The 24,933-nt window shown below is 64.9% G+C and overlaps 1 protein-coding gene across 4 annotated transcripts; it reads right to left on the bottom strand.

The window, feature by feature from the left end:
• Positions 1–1,763: 1,763 nt before the first annotated feature.
• Positions 1,764–24,660, bottom strand: DHX30 (DExH-box helicase 30). Of its 4 annotated transcripts, XM_079795741.1 has the most exons (22): positions 24,112–24,660; positions 22,218–22,312; positions 20,154–20,208; positions 16,924–17,019; positions 11,780–11,910; positions 11,214–11,324; positions 8,493–8,779; positions 8,058–8,178; positions 7,376–7,525; positions 5,826–5,978; positions 4,752–5,585; positions 4,529–4,604; positions 4,333–4,437; positions 3,959–4,134; positions 3,551–3,757; positions 3,370–3,451; positions 3,106–3,299; positions 2,843–3,002; positions 2,585–2,742; positions 2,398–2,501; positions 2,182–2,321; positions 1,764–2,087 (listed from the first exon to the last, which is right to left on the bottom strand). In XM_079795741.1, the coding sequence occupies exons 3-22, from the start codon at positions 20,179–20,181 to the stop codon at positions 1,834–1,836; spliced, it is 3,567 nt and encodes a 1,188-aa protein (XP_079651867.1). In that variant the 5' UTR covers positions 20,182–20,208; positions 22,218–22,312; positions 24,112–24,660; the 3' UTR covers positions 1,764–1,833. The 4 variants fall into 4 exon arrangements, with proteins under 4 accessions (XP_079651867.1, XP_079651868.1, XP_079651869.1 ...); XM_079795742.1 differs by lacking the exon at positions 24,112–24,660 and having other exon boundaries at positions 22,218–23,416; XM_079795743.1 differs by lacking the exons at positions 20,154–20,208; positions 22,218–22,312; positions 24,112–24,660 and adding an exon at positions 16,012–16,040 and having other exon boundaries at positions 16,924–17,015.
• Between the last annotated feature and the right edge of the window lie 273 nt (positions 24,661–24,933).

Here is a 24,933-nt window from a genome sequence, read left to right as displayed (position 1 = left end):
TGCAGGTTGAAGTCATGTCTAAAGGAAAGTCCTCAGCAGGTGTTTTTAAAGGAAACCGGGAGGGGAGATCTCAGACCCCCAGCAGGTCAGGCTGGGGCCTGGCAGCTCGGGGCCCCGAGGCGGTGTGGGCAGGGCAGGTGCCGGGTGTGGGGTGCGCAGGGAGCCCGCGAGGGGCTGGTGAGTGTGGACGGGTGGCTCTGGCATTTGGCATGGATGCTGCTTTGCTTCTCTAACCAAGAGGCTGGGGTTGGCACGTCGGTCTCATTCCTGGGATCTGGTGGGAGGCAGGTCAGTGCTGGGAGGGGCCCTGCAGGCCTGGGACACTCGACCCTCAGCCCCCAGGGAGCCGAGGCGTCCGGACGCGGGCGGGTATTTGGGAAATCAGGTCCAGAGATTGAAAAATAAAGGCCTGAGACCGAGGCCACCCCACGTCCCTGGAGCCTGACGAGGGAGCAAGAGGCGCGGCGAGGCGCGGCCAGCCTGCAGGGGTCCCAGCGGGCTGCGTGGGAAGGCTGCAGAGCCCGGGAATCACTGACGCGAAGACTCTGGCTGCACTTGTATTTTTTGTATTAAAGTTTGCATGGTTTCTAATAAAGGATTAAACCTGCCTGTTTGTAGTGACATGGCCTAGGTCTCGGGGCTTCTCCGGACTTGGCGCCTCGGCCTCCTGCCCTTGGCCGTCCCAGAGCTGGGACGGTGGGGGCTCTGATGTAAAGGGGGGCGGGGTGTCTCCCCACTTCTGCAGCAGCATCTTCCGTGGGGGGTTTTGTCCCCACGTCCCCAGCTTCCACGCGCATACCAAGAAGCCGCAGGTCTTGGGGAGAAAATGCAAGAGCCAGACTGTCTCCAGGATGCTCGACTGTGCAGGGCGGTCAGGGCACGTGTTGTCAGCAAGAGGAAGGGGCACGAGAAGCTGGGGAGAAGGCGGGGGGGAGGGGGCAGGAGGAGACACAGGAGGGGTGATGGGGCCTGAGGGTCCCTGTGTCGATCTGCCAGGGCGATCGATGCCCAGGTTGACAAGACTGGCTCCTCCCGCTCCGTTAGTTGTGGGTCGGGGAGGTGAGCCCGCTGGTGGAGAGCCTGCTGGTCCCAGGAGCCAGGGGCGGAGGTCAGACGGGCAAGGACCAGAGGCCTGCGCTGGGCACTGCTCTGCAGCCACGGGGCGGGACGTTCCTGTGCCGCCGGTGGCTGTGGCCCGGCCGTGACGTGTCGTGACTGTTGTAACCATTTCAAGAGCAAATAAAGCTCATGTTGTCCCACCTGAGCCCTGTCTCCTGTGTCCTGGTGTCTGCCCTCCAGCATCACGACGCCCCGCTTGTCCTCTTGCATCGAGGGTGGCGTGCACTGTGTGGTCTCACGGCTGAGCTCCTCCTCTGAGCTGTGGCCACGACCCAGGGCAGGCCCAGCTGTGGCAAGGCTGCCACGCAACCGGGGGCCCCGAGGGTGCAGGTCCCAGAGCCACGGCTGCCCACGGAGCTTCCCGTCTGCCTGGGCCCGGAGGGGGGCAGCCAGGCTGACCACTGCCTCGGGGAGGGAGACAGGGAGGACTTGCTGGCCCCACCTGCAAGGACAGGGACAGCTGTGACAGGCCACCCGCGTGGGGACTAGGGAGCAGCTGTGACCGAGGCTGAGCTGGCCCCGCGGCCCGGCTGGTTCACATGGGCAGCCAGGCTCGGGGGTGGATTCTAGCCCCTTCCTCCTCAGCCCTGGGCCACAGCCTGTGCCCACGCCCAGGGGCCGAGGGCCCCCGCGGACAGCGATGCTCACAAGGGATAAATAGAACTTTATTTTAAATAAACATTTGCGCTCTGTACACAGCCCGCGGCGCGGGGCTCAGTCGTCAGCCGCCTTGCGCACGTCGAAGCTGCCGCAGGGCCCCCGCAGCAGCTCCACCAGCAGGGCCAGCAGCTGCCCGTGTTCCTGCTGCACCTCGGGGGGCAGCGCGGCCAGCTCGCTGCGCAGGCTCCGCTCCACCATGCGGCCCAGGGCCCGGCGCAGGTCCCGCAGCAGCCGCACCGTGCGCGAGTCGCCCTCCAGCCTCAGCAGGTCGCTGTCGCTGAGCGAGATGGTGGCCCGGCGCCCATCATCTGGGGAGGAAGGGACCAGGAGCCGTGTGAGGCTGGGCCCCAGGGCAGCCCGGCCCGAGGGCGGCGTGAGGGGCCGAGGCCCGCGGGCACCCACCACGGATGTGGACGTCCCCGTCGGTCAGGAGCAGCACAGCGAGGGGGTGCACCTGGGAGGAGTCCCGGACAAAGACGCTGCCGTTGGACTTGACGGCCATGAAGTACGTCAGCCATCGGCTCCGCAGCCGCGTGGCCTCCCTGAGGAGGGAAGGGCTGTGAGTCGCCGCTCCCGGCCCCCGGGCGGCCCCCCAGCCTTCCCTGCCCCGCCCGCCACCTGTTAATGGTCGACTTGTGCAGCAAGATGTTGCCGGATTTGGTCCTGTACGTGACGCTGTTGGGCTTGAACTTGCCCTGCCGGGTCACCTTGCCCTGCCGCACCTGCAGGTGACAGAAAAGGGCGGCTCAGCCAGGAGCGAGACGGGCAGGAGGCGGGGGCCGGGCCGCCCCTCCCAGGGCAGCACCTGGATGAGGTTGGGGTAGAGGCCCGCCATCAGCACGCCCTTCACCAGCTCCTCCTCCTCGCTGAACTCGTTGCACTGGGCGGAGGCCAGGGTGCAGTCCGAGGGCTTCCCCACCAGGAAAGCCTCGTAAATGTTCTCCGAGAACTGCTTGATGAGTCCTGGGGAGGCAACGTCGGGTGAGGGGGCCCCGAGCCACAGGGGCCGGACAGAAGCCCGGGGCGGGGCGGGGGCGGGGGCGGGGGCCGGGGCAGCGCTGACCGTGGATGAAGCGCAGGCTGGGTGCGTAGAGCAGGTTCTCCTCCAGGTAGTTCTCGCGGGAGCCGCGGTCCTGCCAGCGCAGCACCTCCTCCCAGCCCGCCACCGCCCGCACGAAGGCCAGGTGGTCGCTGCCGCTGTCGTGGCTCAGCAGCGCCTTCACCTGGGAGGGCAGGGCACGGGGAGGGGCTGCAGGAGGCCACCCTCGGACAGGGGCAGGGGAGGGCCTCGAGGGAGAGCCGGAGGCCGGGGGAGGGCTGCCTGACCTTGTCCACCTCCGCTCGGTTCTGCAGGCTGCTGCTGAAGGGGTCCCGGGTGAGGCAGGAGACGACCACGAGCAGCGGGTGCAGGCACCGGAAGATGGCGGCCAGCACGATGGCCTTGGCCAGCCGGGGGTCCGTGGAGATGTGGGCCAGGCGCTGCCCCAGAGTGGTCAGGTACTCCCGCTGGTCCAGCACCCCTGCGAGAGCCCCGCGGTCAGGCCCGCCCTCGGCCGCCACTCCGCAGCCCCGCCGGCCCCGCCCACTCACCGATCTCCTGCAGCAGGATCACCGCCTCGTCCACCGCCTTGATGTTGGGACTGTCCACGGCCTTGGACAGGAACTCCACCGCCTGTGGCAGGAGCGGGCAGAGCCGTGAGCCTCACCAGCCGGCGCCCTGAAGGCCCTCCTGCCCGCCCAGCGCCGTGCCCCGCCCGCCCGCCCGGCTCACCGTCTTCTCGGGCATGTGGATCTTGGCCTGCAGCACCAGGTTCTCGAGGGGCGTGCGCAGGATCTCCGGCACTTGGAACGGAACCATCTTCTCCAGCCGGCTCCGCGGGAACAGGTGGTAAGCAAAGCCGGACTGGCAGCGGCCGGCCCGGCCCCGGCGCTGGATCACATTGGCGCGTGACACCCACACGGTCTCCAGGCAGGACACCTGGGAGCGGGGTCGGTGAGCAGCAACGCCGATGCCACAGGCCGGCCTCAGGGTCCCCGTGCTGGCCGTCACCTCACTAACCCTCAACAGCCCCCTCCCCCAACAGAACACTGAGACCCCAAAAGTGAGGCCCCGAGGCTGATGGGGCAGGACCACCTGGACCCTGGGAGCCCCGGGGCTGGCGGCCGGGGGTGGGCGCACCTTGGTCTTCAGGTCGTAGCGCTCCTCCTTGTGCAGACCGCTGTCCACCACGTGCACGATGTCGTTGATGGTGATGGAGGTCTCGGCGATGTTGGTGGCCAAGACGATCTTGCGCACCCCCGCGGGCGGCTGCTGGAATATGGCCTTCTGGTCCATCATGGGGATGTTGGAGTGCACTGGGGGCAGCAAGCACGTGGTTATGGGCACGCTCCGCAGAACCCCCTGGTGAGGGCAGGGCAAGGCCTTCCACCCGTTTCCTGACTGTGCTCGGGGAAGGTTGCAAAGCCAGCAGGAGGCAGGCTGGTCAGAAACCCTGGCCCCTCGAGTCCCAATGGGTCAGGCAGTCCCCACGGCAGGGCAAGCGTGGCGCTCACCTGGCAGGATGAGGTACTTGCTCTCGTGCAGGCCCAGGGCCTCCTGCAGGCGCTGCTGCACCCCTTTGATCTCCTGCCAGCCAGGCAGGAAGCAGAGGATCCCACCTGTAAAGGGCCTGCAGGCGTGAGCCACTGCTCCGTGCACACGGGGGCACAGGGCTGAGAGGGGGCACAGGGCCGAGGGGGGAGCACCCACCTGGCTCCCCTCGGGCATCGATGTGCAGAACCAGATCGGTCACGAGGTCCAAATCGAGCGCACACTCATCCTCAGACTGAGGGGAGGAGAGGCCGCCGTCAGCCCGGGGCCAGGGGTCAGTGAGGCTGAGGCAGCTGACACTGCACCTGCCCCCTCCCCGCCCCCCCACAGAGGAGACCAGGGCCCGGGAAGGCCCGCGCCCCAGGACGGAGCGGCGCCTCACCTCATGGTGCCGCCGGTGCGGGTGCGGGTGCTTCCCCAGCCTTGCCAGGATGTCCTCCAGGTAGTGCTCCTTGACGGGGTACATGAAGCCGGGCACCTTGATGACAGGGCAGCCCCCGAAGTAGCGGGAGAAGCGCTCGTTGTCGCCAGTGGCGCTCATGAGCACCAGCCGCAGGCCCGGGTTCAGGCGCTGCAGGCCCTTGAGCAGGATCAGCAGGAAGTCCGTGTTCACGTCCCGCTCGTGCACCTCGTCCACGATGACGTGGCTCACGCCCTCCAGGCTGGGGTTGCTCTGCAGCTTCCGCAGCAGGATGCCCACGGTGCAGAAGAGCAGGGCGCCGCCCCGCGCTGGCGGCTTGCTCTCCAGCCGCACCTGGAAGCCCACGTTCCGGCGCAGGGAAGGGCCCAGTTCGTGGCTGACGCGTTGCGCCACCGACACGGCCGAGATGCGGCGCGGCTGGGTGATGATCACGTTGCAGCGGGCGCCGCGCCCCTCCGTCACGTAGCGCTCGAGCAGCAGCTGGGGGATGCGCGTGGTCTTCCCGCAGCCCGTGTCCCCCGAGATGACCACCACCGGGTGCTGCTCGATGGCGCCGAGGATGGTGTCCCGATGCGGGTCCACGGGCAGCTGCGGGGCCTCCTGCCAGACGGGCCCTCGCCGCCGCCACAGCTCCAGCAGGCTCTGGCTCAGCCGCACCTCCTCTGCTTCCGACAGGGGCAGGTAGGGCTTGCCGGTGATGGGGTCACTCAGGGGCCCCGCGTCCTTGCCCAAGGGCAGGATGTCATCGCTCTGCAGCCGGAGCTCCGGGGAGACCCACGCGTTGTCCACAGGGCACTGGGGACAGGAGGCGAGCAAAAGGGTGAGACGCCTTCCTCCTCACCCGCACCCAGCCCTCCACCTGCCTCTCGGCCACCTGCTCAGGCCCAGCCCCTAGGACCCTCGTGGCCAGGCTGAGCTCTCGGGGCACAGTGCTCCGGGCCCCGCCCAGTGGGAGACGGGCGCGCCTGCTGCTGTTGCAGGTGGAAGCGTGCGGCCTGGAGAAGGCGAGGTGGCGGGGCAGGTGCGAGGTCTCACCTGGTTCAGAAAGGCCTCGATCTTGCGGAGAATGGGCTCCGGCACCTGGATGGCGCACGGCCGGCGCTGGGTCTCGCCCAGCTCGCGCAGGGAGGCCAGGTTGTACATGGCGTGGGTGAGGGGCTCGTTGTTCCGGTCCACCAGGCCCAGGCTCTGCAGAGGGGACACGTACACCTCGTCCAGGCCCCACCCGCCTGGAGCTGGCCCAGGCAGGCTCAGGAGCTCCGGAGAGCTGTGCCGAGCAACCCCTTTCCTCAGAGAGCTGGGTTTTCGGCTGACGCGATGCAGGAGGGAGAAGTTAGGAACCAGGGAAAGTAAATTACCCCCCAAAAATAGTTAAGACTCTGAGAACCCCCTGAGCAGCTGGAGCCCAGTCTCCCCTCCACAAATACCCAACTTCGACCCAGAACACAGATGCACCGGCCCCTACCCACCCCAACTCCCCGCCCAGCCTCCCTCCGCCTCTGCGGCCTCACCAGAGCCCACCCACCTCATGCCTGCACGGCACAGTTCCACGGGGATTTCTATTTATGCAGCTTGACAAACGCAGCCACTGGAGGGGAAACACTGGGTCCTCCCTACACGCCGCCCACCAGCTGACCAGAGACAGATACAACCCGGCACCCCACACCCTGGGCAAGTGCGCAAGCCAGTCCTCCCTCGTCGTGTTCCCACCTCCTGAGACGTCTAGACTGCGCTCCCTCCAAAGCCCAGGCCACAGTCCCTCCAGGCTCATCCCTCGGGGCCAACCCCTCTGGCTCCTGGCAGGCCTCACGGGCAGCGATCTGGTCTCTGGACCACGGAGGTGCCACACAGCGTCTCGGGAGGAGGCTCCGCCCTCTCGGGGCTGCACCTCACGCCCAGCCCCTGCCCAGGGCCAGCCCTCAGCTCCGGACACAGTGGCCGCCGGAGCGGCTCTTCTCAGACAGGACGCCACCAGCCGAGGCCTCTGGTCACCGGGGTGCCCGTCGAGCCCGAGCTCAGGCTTCCGGCACGTTCCCTCAGTGAGCCCGTCCATCGCCGCGTGTTCCCCGTACCACCGTGCCCTTCCCACCTCCACGCTCCGTCCCTCGTCGGCCGTACCGGATGCAGTTCCGAGGGTGGCAGACCCTCGAGTGAAGCCGGGCCGCCTCCTGTCTCGCTCTGCACACTGACCCTGGGCTCAGAGCACTAACTCCGCAGGCAGCCACGGCCTAACCCCCTGCCGGACCTGCCGACCCAGCCTGGTCAGGAACTGCCCGCCGTGGGCCACGCCGCCGCGCCCTGAGCGTGCCTGCTCTCGTCCTCACCCCAGATAAATGTCTTATCATCCTGTGGCCTCAAGCCCAGGTTCTGAGATCTCTCTCGACACCACGTCTGCCAAGCAACAGGCACCATTTCTCGTTTGGTGCTCTTCAGAAGGAGGGGCTGTCGCCGGCCGGCGCCCCCAGCTTCTGGCAGCAGCCTCAGTGCAGCAGCCTCAGCCTGACAAGCAAGGGCTGGGCCGGAGGCTGCTGGGCCGGACTCACTTCCTGGAAAAGGGGACCGTCTGCCCAGGCCCCCGGGCTCACCTTCAGCTTCCTGCAGGCCAAGGCTGCCGCCTTGTTCTCAGCCTCCGCTTTGCGCCGCCCTTTGGCCACAAAGGTCATGGGGCAGGGCCAGAGCAGGGTGAGGGTGGCCAGCTTGGTCTTGGTGCCCACGGTGTGGAACTGCATGAGGTTCTGGGGAAGGAGACAGCGATGACAGGCAGGGTGAGTGCGTCTGCGCGTCTCAGAAACCCGGACGTGGAGCTGGCCCTCAGCTCAGCAGGCCAAGTCCCGGACGTGCCAAGTGCCACGGCAGACAGACCACCGCTGCCCTCCGGCTGGGCGTTCGCAACGGAGGACGGTGTCCGGGCAAGGCCATAGCTGCCCCCAGTCCGCTCAGCACCTTCCGGGCAACAGTGTGACGGCGCCGTGGGCTGAAGCTGTCGCGGCTAAACCAGGAGCATCGCGGGAGCAAGAAGGCCCTGGCCCTGGAGAAGCTCTGCTTAACCAGAGCCTCGGCCGCAGCAGATTCCCACCTGGGCAAGTCAGCCGCCCGCCCCCGCCCCCGCCCCGGCCCCTCGCCCCGCCCTTCCCCCACCCCCGCCACGCTCAAGCAGATATGGGTCTCCCACTCCGTCCCCAGCCCACTCCGAGCCCGACTCCCACTCCTCACCTGCTGCTCCCCCTCCCACACCTCCCCTCCGCCCTCCTAGGAGACCCAGCTCACCTTAGCCGTGGAGGACGAGGTCGCGATCTGGATCACCTTGGCCAGAAGGTTCTTGGGAAGCGGAAACTGGGTCAGAGCCCTAATCGCACTGTCATCGTCTGTCATTTCAAGGGAACCCCCCCTGAGAGGACCAAAGGTTTAGGCGAATAAGCTCTCTCTCTTCCCAGGGCCGGTCCCCCGCCTCCCGCCCCCAGCTCGGCGTGGCTGATGCTCCCTCAGTCCCCGACGTCAGAGGGCAGGGGGCAGGCAGGGTGGCTGCTGGGCGCCAAAGCCCAGCACAAGCACAAGCCCCAGTGGCCCCAAGACCGGGCAGGCCTACCAGTGAGTGCTGGCCAGGCGAGGCGTGGGGCTGCCTTCTCAGAAAGGCTCCCGGGAGCCTCCCCGATTCCCACGCCAAGGTCCCAGCCTCCCCTGCACCCCCGCCTCCAGCTGCACCTGAGTGGGGTGTCCTGCTGGGTCAGGGACAGAAAGTCAGTGACATCGATGGTCCCCTCTTCAAGTTCTTCCTCCTCCTCTTCCTCTTCCTCTCGGCCCAAGGAGCGGGACAGGCCCCCAGGTCCCCCTGGCCGGATGCTCTCGGGATTCAGCTGCCGCCAGGAAGTGGGTGGCATGGCGGGCTCTGGGCGCCACCAGCTATCCGCTGGAGAGCCAAAGCGGTCGGCGAGCACACGGTACTTGGCTGCATCAAACAGCTCATTCCGGGGGCCCAGCAGGCCCCAGCCCTGGGGGGAGAGGGGCATCGTGAGGGTCCATGGCCCCTGCACTGCTCAGCCTGCCTGGAACCTGCCCAGTCACACCACGTCCCCGTGGGGGAGCCGCGCCTTTCCACCCGCTCGCCTCAGGTCCGAGGCACAGAGCCGCGGAAACGTCTGGCTCCGACAGATGGCGTGACCAGGGATTCCCGCGCCCGTGGACAAAGACAAAAACAGACCCACAGGGAACAGACACGTTCACTCGTGATCTGAGGAGCCTCGGGGGCATGGCAACTAGGACTCTGGGACCCCCCCCCTCCCCCCGTCACACGCCTTCCGACAAGGAGCCCGGCTCCCGAAGGCACAGAGGCCCCGGAAGAACGGACGGACGGAGGGGCCGGCGTCACTGACAGGTCGACACGGCTTCCGGGCCTCGGGAAGGCAGAAGGGCCTCGTGCTGGGCGCGCCCTCCAAAGGCACTGACTCCCAATGAATCTGCAAATGCATTCGCGCGTCGCTGCCTTCTCGAGAAAACACCACACGGCACCTGCCGAGCCTCTCGCACGACACAGCGCCTGCTGCCGGCCGGGCATCGGCAGGAGGGAGCCCTGGTCCCTGCCCAAGAAGCTCAGCATCCAAGAGCCAGAACAGAACGCAGGCGACCGGGTGTAAGGAACGACGTGTAAGCGAGGAGCCAGAACAGGAGCAGGTGTGACTAAAGCTGGCAGCGGGGAATCGGGTCGGAGCGGTCAAGGTACCAGCAGCTCTGCTGCCAGGGCCTGGCGGCCACAGGGAGGCCCAGCGCCACGGGCTCAGGACAAGCTGGGACCACAACAGCAATGAAACCACAACCTGCGAAGGTGAACTTGGGAAGGCACCGGCTTCCTTTAAGCACAGAACTTGGCAAACGGACCTAGACGCAGGGAGACCGTGTTCCTGGATGGTCCGCTCTTACAGACAAGAACACGAAAACCTAAACCCGTGAAAGTAATTCCGATCAGAGTCCGGTAGCTTCTGGGCTTGACGAATCGTTTCTGAAGTTTGCCGACAAACAGATGCAAACAGCAGGGCCCTTCAGCAGAGGGGCGGGAGCAGGGCACCCACCGGCGTCCAGGGAGCGTGGGGTTCCACAGAAAGCAAAAACAGCCCCCTCCTGAGGGCAACGCTTACTAACACATCTGGTTGTGGGTGAGTGTGGGTGGGAGGGACCTGAGGAACTGGGGGTACAGATGTTAGGGAATAAAAGGGCCACGAAGTCCAGAATATATAAGGAACTCCTACAACAACAGCAGAAAGCTCCAAACGGCCCAAGTAAACAACGGGCAAAAGACCAGACATTTCTCCAAAGAAGGTAACAAAAGGCCACGAAGCTCAGGATCATTGCTCGTGAGGGAAATGCAAACAAAGCCACAGCGAGACACACCGCACCCCCAGGATCCGTGGGAAGTGGAGCCGTGAACACTGCTGGTGAGCAGGGAAAAGGGCGCAGCCACTGTGGACACACCACGGTGGTTTCTCAAAAAATGAAGAGCAGAATCACCACACGATCCAGATCCCACTTCTGGGAATGGAAGCCAAGTCTCAGAGAGACACGTGTACACCGCGTTCAAGCAGAATCCAAAAGGTAGAAGCAGCCTACGGGCCGCTGACGGGGCTGGTAAGCGGATGTGGCCGAACCACACGACGGCACGAGGAAGGCACCGATGAACCTCGAGGACATCACGTCAGGGAGAGGCCAGTCACAAACAGAGAAACACTGGACGATTCCACTCGTGTGTTACGTAGTGGAATTCCCCACAGAAAGCAGAGTGGTGGCTGCCGAGGCCGGGGTGCGGGGACCGGGGGTCGGGCTGCTGTTCGCAGGGGGTACAGAGACGAAGAGGCCCTGGAGGTGGGTAAAACAGCAGGGAGGCTGTGCTTCACATTACTAACCTGTACGCTTAAAAACGGTTCCGAGGGCACATTTGAAATGTGCCTTTTACCAGAATTAAACACACAAACCGGAAAGAGGCTGAGAGCACAGGTGGGGAACAGGATGCTGGCAGGAGTGTGAGCGTGACTGGCAGGGCACAGGTGGGGTTCGAAGTGCCTTCCAACTCCCAGAAGCAAGAATCATGTCCTCAGCTCAGCCCCACGCAGGGCCAGGAGCAGCCCCGGGGAGAAGCGGCCACGCCTCCCTGAGGAGGAGGGCCCTCTGGCGACGGGGAGCCACTGGAATCGGGGAGCCACTGGAATCGTGGGGAAGAACGTCCCGGTGCTGCCCGAGGAGTGCTGCCCGCGGGCTCCTCTCTGTGGTCTGAGCCACGGAGTCGGTCATCACAGCGGGAAATCCATTCCCCACGGGGCTAGAGCGCCAGGAGGGAGCCAGGCGGCGGGAAAGGCGCAGGACAGGGGAGCGGGGGGCACCGTCCGCCTCTCCCTGAAAGGCCATCAGAGCGGGCGAGGCGCTCTCCAGGGGGGTCACCTTGAACAGCTGGCAGGCGGCGGCGGCGGCCTGCCGCTCAGCGTCGATCTTCTTGCTGCCATAGCCTTCCACCTCCACGCTCTTGGGCCACTTTATGTGGAGGGTGACTTTCTGGGGAGAGAAGAGAGGATCAGGGCCCTTGCCTCTCGGGGCGGCAAATCCCAGGGGAACCACGAGCCCAGCATGGGCCTCCGGCTGTTTTTTCTTCAAAGGGCCGTGTTCTCGGCAGAGGGCAAGGTGGGACCCATCTCATCAATAAAGACCTTCAGCAGGGTCTGCCTGCCCGCTCCGGGGCCCAGGGTCTGCAAGACGCTAGGAGCAGGAATTCACACCAACAGTCCAGTTGGCTGATGGGGGACCAGAGCCCGGCTCGGGGCAGGGGCCGGTGCCACCCGAGATGAGCCTCCCCGCTCTCCTGCCCCGCTCCCTGACCGCGCCCTTCCTCAGACCTCCTCTGCTCAGAGACAGTTTTCAGTTCAGAAACGGCCTCCCTGACCAAGAAGCCGGAGGGAGGACAGGGCACCACCTCCGTCCTGAGGCGGCCGCCCGCCCCGCCCGCGAGTTACCTTTTTCTTCGGTCCATTGGTGTGCACGTAGACGAGTTTGTCTTTTGCGTGTGAGATGCCAAGGGCTCTTCCAATCACGCTGTTGAGGAGGTTTTTGGGCTGTGGGAACTCTTTTAATAGGTCCCTAGAAGCTAAGGGAACAAGAACAAAGCATTACAGCTGTTCTTTGGAAGACGCCATGGGGTGTGGCTGGGGGCGACCCTGGGCTGGATGCTGAGGATGTGGGCTCAGGACCCCAAACACCCAGGAGCTCCGTAGGAAGGAGGGGGTGGCTGCGGGGCTCACAAGGGCAGTGGGGCTAGACCACGTGCAGGGCCCTGTCCTGAAGGAGAAGGCCAGTGACTGACACCCGAGGGGAGCCAGCCGGCATCCCCTTCCCTCCCGTGTTCCTGATCTGACAGGTCAGCCTCAGAGCCCTCCTCTGAGGCCTGGAAGGAAGCACCAAACAAAACCCACCACACACGAGATCGGGGTATGCCAGGCCCCCGAAATCCAAGGGGTCGGCCCCAGGGGCTGAATACCAGGCCCCAGCTCGCCACTGGGCTCCCGAGTCAGGTTATGTGGGGACCCTGATCAGAGACACAGGCGTGAGCGAGTCCCCATGCCGCCCGCTTCCCTGGAGGCCGCGATGGCACAGGCATCAGACACCTCCCTTTCTCCCTGGGTCCCCGGAGGGCAGGAGGCGGGGCCCCAGAGCCCCTGTCCCGGCGGAGAGGGAAGCCTTGCAGCCCAGCCCGGTCTTGCACTGGACTCGAACCAGCCCCGAAGGGAACTGCCCGGTCCGGCCCGGGGAGGGAGGCACGCTGCGGTCGGAGGGAACCGCGGCCCAGGCTGCTTCCTTGGGGCAGACTCGCCGCCGGCCCGCTCCTCCCGGCCAGGGCGCCCGGACACGCCTGTCACCCGAGGGCCTCACTCATCGCAACCACGACCAGCCCGGAGGGGACGGCGCTGGCCCCGCGGTGAACACGGGCTGCGCTGGGCCCTCCGTGCGGGGCGGGGGGGGGGGGGGGGGGGGGGCAGCCCGCTCTCCGTCCGTCCGTCCGTCCGTCCCGAAGGCAGGGCGCGCTCCCCTCCCTCCCCGCCCCCCAGGCCGCAGGCTGGGGCCCCCGGGGCGATCGGTCTCGGGGTGAGACCCCGGGTCCCCGCGTGGGTTTGGGGCTCTTCCCCGCGCGCTCGGACCTGGCCTCGCCGGCAGGAGCCGGACGTTTCCCGGTCTGTGCCCCGCGGGCCGCCCTCCCGCCCGCCCGGCCCTCCGCGCTGGGCCCTGGCCGCCCCCGCCCCCGCCCCCGCCCCGCGTCAAGGGCGCCGCGCCCGCCGCCTCACCGTTCACCATGCTGCCCTCGCCGGGCCCGCCGGGCGCCGCCCCCGCCTCGGCCTCGGCCGCCTCCCGCGTGGGGTCGGGGCGGGCGGAGCCCGACGAGAAGCCGCGCGAGCGTGTCTGTCGCCCGGCGGCTCGGGGCCCTGAGGGCCGCAGGCGCGGAGAGACGCGGGCGGCCAGGGCCATGAGCCTCCCGGCGGCCGCCATCGCGCTCCCGCCGGCCCCCGCGCCCGGCCGAGCGGGGCCTGGAGGCCCGAGAGCGGCGGCGGCGCCCCCTGCCGGCGGGCGGACCCCGAGGCGGAGCGGGCGGCGCCCCCTGCCGGCGGGCGGACCGGGCGGGGCCGAGACCCCCCAGCGAGCTCCCGCCTGAGGGCGCCCAGGTGAGGCCCGCCCGGGTCCGAGGCGGGAGGGAGGCGTCTCTGGGCAGCCCCGCTCCCCCGCGGCTCCGGGCCGGGCAGCGAACCCGGGAACTCGGCGCCGGAACCGGGAACTCGGCCGCCCCGCTGGCTCCGGGGCCCCCTCCCGGGCGGGAAGCGGGGGCACTGGGTCCGCGGGCGGGGCCCCGAGGGCGGGGGGGGGGGGGTTGGTTGTTTCTGGTTCAGTCCCGGGCGCTGGTGGCCCCAGAGGTGGCGAGAGCCCCGGTGGAGCCCCGTCTCACCCGTGAGGCCTGGAGCGGGGGAACCTGCCTTTGCACAAACCCCGACCCCGACACCGGCTGCCCCGCAGGGCAGGGCCGGGCACTGCCCCGGGGAAACCAGGACCAAACCACGGCCGGGCGGGCTGCCAGGGGACGTCGGGGCAGCTGAGCGGGGCGCCGAGCCCCCCCAGGGCTTCCCGGGACCTGGGCAAAGCACAGGCCGCCTTGCAGCGCCGACCTGGCCTCCGGGGGCCGCCACCCTCTGCACCCCCAAGGCCTCCGGGGGCCGCCACCCTCTGCACCCCCAAGGCCTCCGGGGGCCGCCACCCTCTGCACCCCCAAGGCCTCCGGGGGCCGCCACCCTCTGCACCCCCAAGGCCTCCGGGGGCCGCCACCCTCTGCACCCCCAAGCCCTCCCGCATTGGGGGCTAGGCCCTTGGGGCACAGATTCGCTTTGCCCCGAGCGGAGGCTGTGAGCAGCCCAGATTCCCCCCGGGAACCGAGCCGCCCAGACCCGCGAGGACAGGGGCTGAGGCCGCGTTTTGAAAACCGCGGCGTCTGAAAGCTGAAGGAGACACCGCCTGGACAACGCCGCGTCTGGAACAAGGCCGGCCTGGCAGCCCCGCTCGCGGACAGCTGTGCCCCGTCCGCGTCCCATGAGGGGCTGGCCAGGAGCCGCTCCGCTCCAGCTGGTGACAGGCACGTGGGGTCCTGACCCCGGCTCCTCTATTTCAGACCCCGTGTTCCAGGCAGATGTGTGAAACCTCAGCCCAAAAGAAGACGCACCCGGGCGCCAGCACACCGCTGGTCTGGGAGCTGCCTGCCCCCTCCTCTCCCGTCACCCGCTGGCGTCACCCGGCAAACGCCTCCCCTGCAAACCCTGCCTCTGGTGCCGGAGGGCAGCGCCCGCTCTGGGCAGCCTCCGGGCCTGTGCCCTGCCTGGGCCTGGAGCAGGGCTAAGGCGCCTGCAGGCCCATCCCCCACTGCCTGCTGCCAGGCGAGCTTCACCGAGCACCGCCCGCCGTTTCTTTACGTGTGTCCACTGCGCTTTCAAGCTGTAAAGGCAGTGAAGTAGCTGCAGGAGAAACCAGGCGGCCACACGCCTGGCACGTGGACTCTGACCCTACAGAAATGTGGCCGCTCCTCTCTGGGGCCATAAAGAGAGAGGCTGTTCCCGCCCCTCAGCAGCATCAGCCTTCCCCACGCTCCCCTCTGGGGATAGAGTGGACCCCTCTGCCCGTGAAACAGAAGGGGCGTTCTGAGGGAAGAACCGCCCCACCCCCGCTGCATGGACCTCAGCCGAAGGCCGAGACGCAGGCCCTCCGCTCACTCTGGATCAGGCCCAGGCCTGGGACGGACTGAGCCAGCAGCGGAAGCCGGGGCGAAGGGTCTGCTGGGCGCACAGGAGGGTTCTTGGGCCCTGCACGCCGGAGGCCCAGGAAGAAGCCGGGGGAAGCCCAGGACAGTCCAGACCCAGCGCTTCCGGAGGGAAGTGAGAGGCCAACGCCTGAGGACACGGCCTCGGCCACCGTCTACGCCCGACTCCACCAGAGCTCATCCTTATGGTCAAATGGCGAGAAACGCCCATGTGGTTGGCAACAAGAAAGGTGAGGGGACCTGCAGGCGGGACGGCCACCTGACACCCACCCGTCCTCACGGCTTTCCCACTCACAGGTGTAAGGCACACGGCGAGGACGCGTCTGAGACGGCGGGAGACCAGTCCTGTGGCCCAGGCCCCTGCCAGGACGCAGCCCAGGTCTGCGTCTCGGACGAGTGGGGGGAGGTGGCAGGGGAGGCTCAAGGTGAGTGTATTTATCCCCCTTTAATTGGACGCGGCCACCGGGACCTATCAGAGGCGGGCTGGGGAGAAGGTGATAGTTTTCAATTCCAAGCCTGACTCGACGGGCATGGGACCTATCCAGTGGCCACGACTCTGAGCGCGGCTCTGCTGTCTGAGCGGAGGCCGCTCCTGCCCCCCTTCCTTCTAGGGTGAGGCCCCGACGCCTCTAGGGCGCAGGGCAGAGAGCCTCGGCACAGGGGCACCAAGAAGTCTTTCTTCGGTGATGAAGAACGGAGACAAGAGCCCTTCCCGGCTGGGGGCGGGGGTGGGAGGGGAGAGACGCACACACCCATGGGCGCCGTCTGGGGGCGCTGTGAGGAGGCCGTCGGGCTGGGGTCTGTGCTCCCGGGGCAGAGAGTGGGCCTGCTGGCCCCAGGCAGCGGCCTTGGCCTCTGGGTGGGCTCACGGAGGCACGTCTGACGCTCAGAGCCACTCACCTGCCATGTTGGAAATGTTAGCGCTCAGCCTTTTCGAGTTACAGGGCATTTTAAAAAAGAAAAAAAAAAGGGCGATCAACTCTTGCTTTGGCAACGGCAGGGATGGCATTTCTTTAAACCCAAGTCAAACGGTCAGAGGGGCCGGAAGTGTGGGCCCCGGGCAGAGGGCAGCGTGTGAGCCGCTGGGACACGGTGCCTGCTGGTGCTCCCCGCGCCCTGCCCGCACTCCTGACCTTCAAAGCACTTTACGGGCAGAGCCTGAGGGGACGGGCTGCGTCCGGGAGGCAGACCCAGGACTGAGTGGTTCTTCCCGAGGCCCCCGGGAGGGCTGGCAGGCAGCCAAGGGCAGGGCAGGGCAGCGCCAGGCCCGGAGCAGCCACCAGGAGCCCGAGGCTCCGGGCAGAGGTGCCCGGGGCCCCACCACGAGGCCGGCCCGGCACCACGGGGCCTGAGGGGAGCTGTCACCTGTCTGGGCTCTGACACTCTCCGCCACCAAAAGGGACTGAGAGGCAGGTGTTAACACCAGGAAAGTGCTTTGAGGGGCCGGGACCCGTGTGCCAGGACCCCACGCCTCGAGGGAGGGCACTGGCCAGTCAGGGTGCTCCGCTCCGGCCCCGCCCTGGGCGCCCGCACTGTGGGGCCGCCTGAGCCAGGGCGGCCAGGAGATGCCGCGCCCGGCTTCTCCACGCTGCTGCCCAGCGCCTGGCCTGGGCCTGGGCTTCGCTCCGGCTCACGCAGTGGCCAAGGGTCATGACACCCCCAAACCTTCCCGTGACCTCACCGCAGCTCCGACTGCTCTGCCCACCCCGCTCTCCTCACTCGCTTCGCAGAGGCCCCGGCCCGGCCCCCGGCCGCCCCCCCCCCCCCCCCAGGCCCCGAGGGGCTGGTGCCGGAGCAAGGCTCCTCCCTTACCTCGACAGACGGCCCCTCCGGGGGCGGGGTTGACACACATGGGTGGGAGGCGGGGCGGGGGGAGCTTGCACTGACGCTGCCTGTGCTGGGCCCGATCTGGGGGGAGAGAGAGGGCATCAGGGTGGCACAGGCCCTGAGCTGACTCGCCCAGAGCCTCCGTGAGGGGCTCCGGGCAGCAGGGCTGCTGGGCGGTCTCGGGAGCCGGACACGGGTTCTGAGAAAGTGTCCCCAGCGCTGCCCAGAGAAGGGCCATCGCCTCCTAGGGACCCCTCCCCTCTCGCGGCGCCTAAGCCGCCCTCGAGTTCACGCCCGCCGTGGACGGCTCCCTGGTGCTGAGCTGTGAGGACGAGACGGACAACAGCTGAAAACCAAAAAGCCACGTCCACCCTCTGGGTCCCCCCGCTGCCCCCTGTGGCGCCGGCTGTGGGTCCCCCGGACGGCACTGCAGCCACCAGATCTCTGCTCTCTCCCTGGGAACCGGCAGCGGGGCCCACGGACTGCTGGGGGCCCTGTCGAGCCCAGACCAGGGCACCCTGGGCAGCCCGCCCGCCCGCCCTCTGAAGCCAGCGGGCTGCATCCCGAACGGCTCCACTTGGAGCTCAACACCCCTCCAGCGGACTCCGGAACATTCCGAGAAGTCCCGAAAGGGTGACGCGATGAACGGCAGCCAGGACCCGCCTTCGTGGCGAGAAGGGTTGGGGTCTTTAAGACCGCTAGATGGGGACCAGGGCGGAGACTCGCTGGCCTGGGCAGAGGAGGAGCCTCGGGCCCTCTGGGCGCCAGTGCTGTGGTGAACACAGGCAGGAGGGGAGCAGGGACACCCCGTCCTCCCGAGGAGCAGCCTGCTCTGCACAGCGATGCCGTTTCTTCTTCTTTTTTAAACATTTATTTTTATTGATGTCAGAGAGGCAGGAGAGGGAGAGAGGGAGAGAAACATCGATGATGAGAGTCATTGATCAGCTGCCTCCTGCACGCCCCCCACTGGGGATGGAGCCCACGACCTGGGCCTGTGCCCTGACCGAGATCGAACCGTGACCTCCTGGTTCACAGGCTGGCGCTCAGCCCGAGCCGCGCCGGCCGGGCCGTGATGCCCACGTCTATAACGGAAGTAGCTTCTCGACAGTTGGTACAAAGGGGCTGAAACAGCGACACGCAAGAGCCTTGCTCCCAGTGCAGTTTCTGAGGCAGAGACCTGGGCAAGCAGTGAATTATAATTCTCAGCCACATTTTTCCAGAATTAAAAGGGAGTTTCTCTAGAGAGTCGAGGTGGTAGGTGCCGTGTTTTTGAAGATTTTCATAACAACGTGCTGGGGGCAAAGGGCACGTATCTGCACTCAGGCCCCCCGGCTCCCAGGGGCCCCCACTCCGCCCCCCGTGCAACCTCGGCCCCTGGCAGCGCTGTTCTCATGACAACGCTCGTCCACGGGCTGCCTGCCTCGGGTCCAGGCACGATGACCATGTCTGCCCTACTCTGGCCGGAACGCTGTGGCTGTCCTGCCTCGATGCCGTTGTCCCACAGGCCCTCTTACATCCCAGGCGTGTGCTGGGCAGAAACCGTGAGCGGCACGGTGGACACGCCTGCAGGGCGCCAGGACCAAGGTGCGTCTCAGCGATTCCAGCTCAGTGACCAGCTCGCCCTCCATTTCTGCCCACAGGTCCTTAGTCACGTCCAGGGACGCCAGGTTTACAAAAGATGAAATGACTCGAGGATCACTGATGATCTCGTGAAGAAGCATTTTCAGAATTGGGGCAAAGTTGTGATCATCCCAAACCACCTCACCACGCCCTCTCCTGCCCACGGGAGCAGTGTTTCAGCTCTGTGCTGCCTGCAGAGGTCAGCTCACTCTCTGTGGTCTGATTCTGACGGCACTGCGGCCGAGAGAAGAAACCTGTGTACGAGGCCACTTCCCGGCACGTAAGCTCCAGCCGGGAGGGACCCAGCTCGGCGGGATCACATCCCAGGACAGCTCACAGGGAACTGCCATGGCTGTCACCATCAGACCAGTCACGGGGCCCTCCCACCAGGCTAAGTCCCCAAGGCCCAGGAAGTGCCTCCACCCCAGGTCCCACTGCAGCAGGTGCTCATCCTGCAGCACACAGCGCGGCCTGCTGAGGCGGGCCATCGCCCTCCAGCAAAGCATCGGCTACAGCTGCACCCCAAACAAATCAAACCTCCTCGTTTATCGGGGACCTGCCAACCCAGGACTAGGGGCTGGGACGGACCACCAGCCAGTCTGTCTCAGGAGCCCCAAGGCTCACGTGACTCTTCCTCTCAAGGTTCAGGACACCCTGGGAGCTCGTAATCTCATCGAGAGAAACAGCGGGGTGGCTCGGGGGCTGAGCGCCATCCTGTGCGGGAAGGTTGCGGTTAATTCCCGGTCAGGGCACATGACCCGGTTGCAGGTTCCACCTGTACAGAAGGCAGCTGGTCGATGTTTTTCTCTTCCTCTCTAAGCATGTCCTCGGGTGAGGATTAAATAAATAAACAAACAAACACACAAAACACAGAACTCCATAGGAGATAAAGAACAGCCCACGTAACAATGAAAGTATCACAAGGCCACACAACCTAATTGGCACGGCCCTGGTGCAGACCCCAGCGACCCCAGGGTCCAGGAGGCAGGAGAGGGCGTCAGCCTCATGGTCAGTCTCCGGGAGAAGACGGGTTTGCCTGGAGCCAGGTTAATGGTTTCCCGAGACCCCCACGCGTCACGTGGTTGTTGGTCAGAACCTAACACGTCCCTGTGCGGAGAGCAAGGCCCCGAGCAAGACTGGACTAAGCCCCGAAGCTCCTCAATGACTACCACGGATCCCGAGTTCACCAGGTGTCAGCCCGCTCTCAGCTCTCCACAGGGTCTAAGCTCATCGGGTCCTGGAGCCACCCGATGGCGTGGGAATGGAGGCGGCGAGGGCAGAGCCGCCGCGCGAACAGGTACCCGGGTCTGGAGCTTCTGCTGGGCGAGGCCGCCCTGGCTCCCACTGAGCCGGGTGCGGAATGTCACCCTGATGGGAAGCTCCCCAGCAGGGCGGTCCCGGCCTGGAAAGTCACATCACAGGAACTGCAAGGCATTTCCGGGGCCGGGGCCGGGGCCGGGGCGGCGGCGTGGGCTCCAGGCCGGAGGAAGGATCCTGGAAAGTCACTCTCAGAGGCGACCCGGGGACTCCGCTGGGGAGGCTCCCAGCCTCCGCCCGTCCCAGGGAGGACGCACGGGCACGGACGGGCCTCTTACCTTTTCGGAATGAGTCCAGGCTGAACATCTCTGGCCACGAGGGAACGCTGCAACCCTAGAAAGAAGCGCGGCCAGAGGTGGAGGTTAGTGCTCCCGGCCAGGGCCCTCGGGGAGACCTCAGCGGCAGAGGATCGGGGACTTCAAAAGCTGCCAGTCGCCGAGGGAGTGAGGCTCTGCACCGAGAAGCCGCGGCTGCCCGTCTGAGGAGGCAGGGCCAGCTCCGCTCTAGGGCATCGGGCTCTCTCTCCTCTGTCCTAACGTCCGAAACCCTGCACGGAGGCGAGGCGCTTCTTCGCGGGACCCCGAGTCCCCGCTCCAGGAGACCGGCCTCCCCGGGACTTCCAGGAGGAGCTTCTACAGGGACCCCTTCTCCTGTGGCATCGGGAGATGGGCTGATGCCTGCCCTCCGGACAGACGGTTTACGGGCTTTCGCAGAACCCAGGGAGGCCTCTAGGGACGGTGGGACTGAGCAAAGACGAGCGGTCAGGGCGCAAAATGCAAAGCCGTTCACGGAGGAGCCGCGGTGAGATAAACGGTAAGTTCAAAGTTCAATTGTTGGCAAAAAATTTAGTCGCATTTTGCTCGTTAGTACAATTAACTGAGGAATCTTCCTCGTGACTTAAAGTAACACCTCTGGTTTAACAACTTCGTTTTAAAAAGCAGTTAAACTCAGAACGATCGATGTGTTTAATGCAGTTTTCTGGGGTTGGTGCTGTAGCGTTATGTGGCCTTAGTTAAAAACATCACACAATGCCGCAGCAAAGCAGGATAATGCCCACATGCCCAGGCGTCTTTGGGCCTGGACGCCTGCTCCTGACCACAGTTCCTCTCACGGTCAGTCATGGGTGGCGGGGGTGCAGGGCCGACCGGCCGAGTCTCTCCCGTCCACAGCAGGTCTGCCCTGGTGCCTTCCTCCCCCAGAGATGCCAGGAACTTCAGCCGCTAGGATACGGCAGCTCAGAGAGAACACTTCAATACAGTATCAACAAGGATTCAATTTACTTTAAGAAACTACATTCCACAGACTCCTTCTGTCCAAAATGAAAGAAAAAAGGTGTAATTTGAGATTCTAATTTTAAAGAAAACCTGAATATTATAAAATCTAAAATATCTAAGTGATTATTTAAGAAACAATACTTTCTTGCCAAAAAATTTTAAGTTAATTTGCTTGTAAATAGGCATCTGGTTTTGCTTTTTAAAAATCCCCAATCCTCTTCATGCCAATATTAACTCATATAACATATCATATAACACTATCTTTTCCTGTATCAGTCTAAAAATGCAGTATGATATTCAAGATAAGATCTTTTTTAAATATTGATTTTAGAGAGAGATGGAAAAGGAGAGAGGCGGGAGAGAGAAATATCCATTTGTTGTTCCACTTATTTATGCATTCATTGGTTGATGCTTGTATGTGCCCTGACCAGGGATGGAACCTGCAACCTTGGCGTATTGGGATGGCACTCTAACCAACTGCCAGGACCCAAGATAGGATCTTAAAAAATAAAAAAATAAAAAAGGATCTTTTATTGGTGATATTTTACAGAGCTCTAGGACATGTCACAGAGATCAAAAAGAAAGCCACCTTCCTTGTTGGAAACCTTTAAGGTTCAGAGTCTCTCTTAAGTAGTTTAGAGACAAGTAAAATAATCGTATATCCGGTTTTCTGCCCAATGAAACACCACTTAACTCCGGGCAGGGCCCCTATGGGATGATTCAAGGACAGAGAGCTTCCATAATGACTAATTAAAAACGATACCCTGGCCCTAGCCGGTGTGGCTCAGTGGATAGAGCATCGACCTCCAGACTGAAGGGTCCCAGGTTCGATTCCCGGTCAAGGGCACATTCCAGGGTTGCAGGCTGGATCCCCAGTGGGGGGCGTGCAGGAAGCAGCCGATCAGTGATTCTCTCTCATCATTGATGTTTCTGTCTCTCCCTCTCCCTCTCCCTTCCTCTCTGAAATCAATTAAAAAAATGTTTTTAAACGATACCCTTCTTTCAAAACAGTCACAAATGAATGTGATCCACAAATGAATTGCTTTACCGTGCCCGTGGCTAACTCACCTTACAAGAGCAATGAAAACCTGAGCTTCTGCAGGCGTGTGAACTGGAGCTGAATTCTCTCCTTGCTATTCCTCATCCCGCGGCTGGGCCTCCTCCTGGGAAGTACAAGGCTGGGTCACAGAGACGCGCCCCTCCCTCCGGGAAGGAAAGTCGCTCTGCCACGGAAACCCACTCACTACCTCAACAAGGACAAGTTCTGTTAGTGGCGTGAAGCACACACGGAGACGCTGGCCTTGCTTCAGGACCTGCCATGACCCACTCTACACTCACCAGATCGTGAGCTGCCCTAAGCCATCACCTCTGAGATGCCAAGGAAGAGCCCTCCCGGCCGAGGAGCCGGCAGTTCCGCCAGCGTTTTCGCCGGGCCCAGAGCGCAGCTGCGGCAGCTTGGAGTCCTGCTCCCACCGTGACCAAGGCTCACGGAAGGCAGGTAAAGCAGCTCTTGGAGTTTGGGAGAATCACAACGAGACCTCGAACACCATGTTCATCGTTTACCGAGGACTTCTACAGACGTCACCTCGCGTCTCCCCGTGAGGCAGGAGTGCTTTCCCGGAGGTTACACACCTGGCCCAGGATCCCGCCGCTGCCTCCGGGCACAATGTAAACGTGAGGTTAGGGACTGAGCGCCAAAGCGCCTGGCTTACACTACACTAACGCCCCTGCGTGCCTGGCCCAGATGGCCCAAGGGGTGTTTGAAATAACTCTTGATGATAGCATCTTCCAAAGTTGAAAGAGGCAAGAAGTGTCCAAATAGATAAATAGACTTTGAAGCACAGCTACGTAAGCTGAAACACATGGAGAGTTAAATACCTTTTGGAGGTACAGGCATACCCCACACCGGTTGGGAAAAGAAAATGCAGCGAAGAATGCATTTGCTGCACCTTAAACAGCGACACAAATAGAGAGCACCATCCTAAATCCTAAGAACTAAAGGGGGGTGGGGAGGGGGCCGCCTCCTGGAAACTCCAAACCTCCAAGAGGTAAGTGTAAATTATACGATGTGGTCAACACCCACAATGACAGTGGGTTACTTCTTTCAAAGAAACTGCAAAAGGAAACCATCAGACAATGTCTCATTTACTCTGCCTAGGAGGTTGAGAGTCTGCAAGTGGCCCTCTGTGTCCACCTGCTGCCGTGCATGGCGAGCCCCTGCGGGCTGGGGGTGCAAAGTGGGACAGCCCCTTGCCTTGCCAAGTCACAGTTAAGGTGATGGATGCTGAGACCAGAAGGCGAGCTAGGCAGCGTGCTAGCGCCATACTCCTGGCTTGGGGGGTTCTGAGGACCCCTGGGACTCCAGTGCACTGCAAACAAAGAACCCAACATGCATGAGGTCTTCCCGTGCGAAATGGGACCAGGCACCACCAGCAAACAAAGAACACCTCACCCCTTGGCCTCCCCCAGTGACAAGGTGGGTGCAAAAGGGGGCAAACCAGGGGGGCCAGATTGCACCAGGCCTCCCTTTGGGCGATCGGCCCAGGCCGCACGGGGGGCAAACAAAGGTCCCAGGGCACTCCAGGGGCTTCCTCCAGGCCCTGCCTCGGGAAACGGAGCATCCCCGGAGGCAGAGGCGTCGATGCGCCAATGAAGCGGCCTCTCCCGCGGCCTCAGCAGAGCCCCTGGCTACCAAGCCCGCCCCAGCGGACCTGCCTGGCCCCCGCCCCCGCCCCGGCTCCATGGCAACGGCAGGCCGAGGCCTGGCTGCCCACGGCTCGGCCCAGCCGGCTTCCCGGGCAGGCCTAGGATGCCCGGCCTGCTCCCCGGGCCCGCCCGCCTCTCCGCCCCACTCTCCGCCGAGCCGACGGTCGGACTCGGACCCCGCCTCGCGCCGATCATCCCCGGCCGCGGTAAGCTCCTCCAGGGGGCACCGAAGGGGAGAATAAAAAGCCCAATTCACCTGTTGTTACAGATGTGAAACAAGCCTCGATGCACCGCGCATGAGCCGCGGGCCCCCCCTAACCACGGCCGGACTACAACTCCCACCAGCGGCAGCGCGGAAACTTCCGGGTCCCGAGGCGGAAGTCCCGCCTGCCGCCCCGGCGCGCCCCGCCCCTCACTCCGGCTCCACCTCCCGAGTCAGCCCGTAGGTCTCGGCGGCTCTCGAGCGGGTCCCCTTCCTGGGGTCCGCGGGGGTCGCCTGAGGCTGACGCCGGAGGGCGGCCTACCCGCGGCCAGACCCTGGCGCCGGGCCCAATAGGGGGCGGCGGGCGGGCGGCCGGGGCCGGGACTTCCGGCCGAGCGGCGTCGGGGGCGCAGGGGAAGCCGTGGGGTCGCCTGTCGGGGCCCCGCAGCATCCGGCGGAGTGAGAGCGGGCGGAGGCCTGGGCCCCGCGCTCCTGGTGCGAGTGAGGAAACCAGCCCGGTCGGGCCGAGCCCGGGACGAATCCAGCTCGGCCTCCGGGCGCCCATCCGCTTCCCCGCCACCGCGCGTGGCCACGCCTCCGCTGCCCCGCCCTCCCACCCTCTGAGCTGCGGAGGCTGCGGGGCCGGGGCCGGTGGCCTCGTGGGCGCGGAGCCCGCGGTCAGTGCTGCGGGCGGGGCTGGAGTCCGGCCGCCCGGCCCGCCGTCGCCTCGTGAGGAAGGGCATCGTCCCTGTCGCGTGCCGCGGTCCTTTCGGGGCGGCTCCGGGGCGAGTTCCGCGGGACCCAACTTCAAAAGGAGGGACCCGAGCAGAAACCGGTTTGGCTCAGCGGATAGAGCGTCGGCCTGCGGACTGAAGG

Source organism: Cnephaeus nilssonii (genome assembly GCF_951640355.1).
Source record: "Cnephaeus nilssonii genome assembly, chromosome: 17".
NCBI lineage: Eukaryota > Metazoa > Chordata > Mammalia > Chiroptera > Vespertilionidae > Cnephaeus > Cnephaeus nilssonii.
Note: the sequence above shows the minus strand (reverse complement) of the source record. Positions and strands in the feature narration are given on the sequence as shown.

Coding starts and splice junctions, on each gene's coding strand:
- DHX30 (XM_079795740.1), bottom strand. CDS start 13,304: ATGGCGGCCGCCGGGAGGCTCATGGCCCTGGCCGCCCGCGTCTCTCCG. Junction 11,911..13,102: donor CGAGGGCAGCATGGTGAACG/GTGAGGCGGCGG, acceptor TTGTTCCCTTAG/CTTCTAGGGACCTATTAAAA. Junction 8,780..11,213: donor CCGCCTGCCAGCTGTTCAAG/GTGACCCCCCTG, acceptor CTCTCCCCCCAG/GGCTGGGGCCTGCTGGGCCC.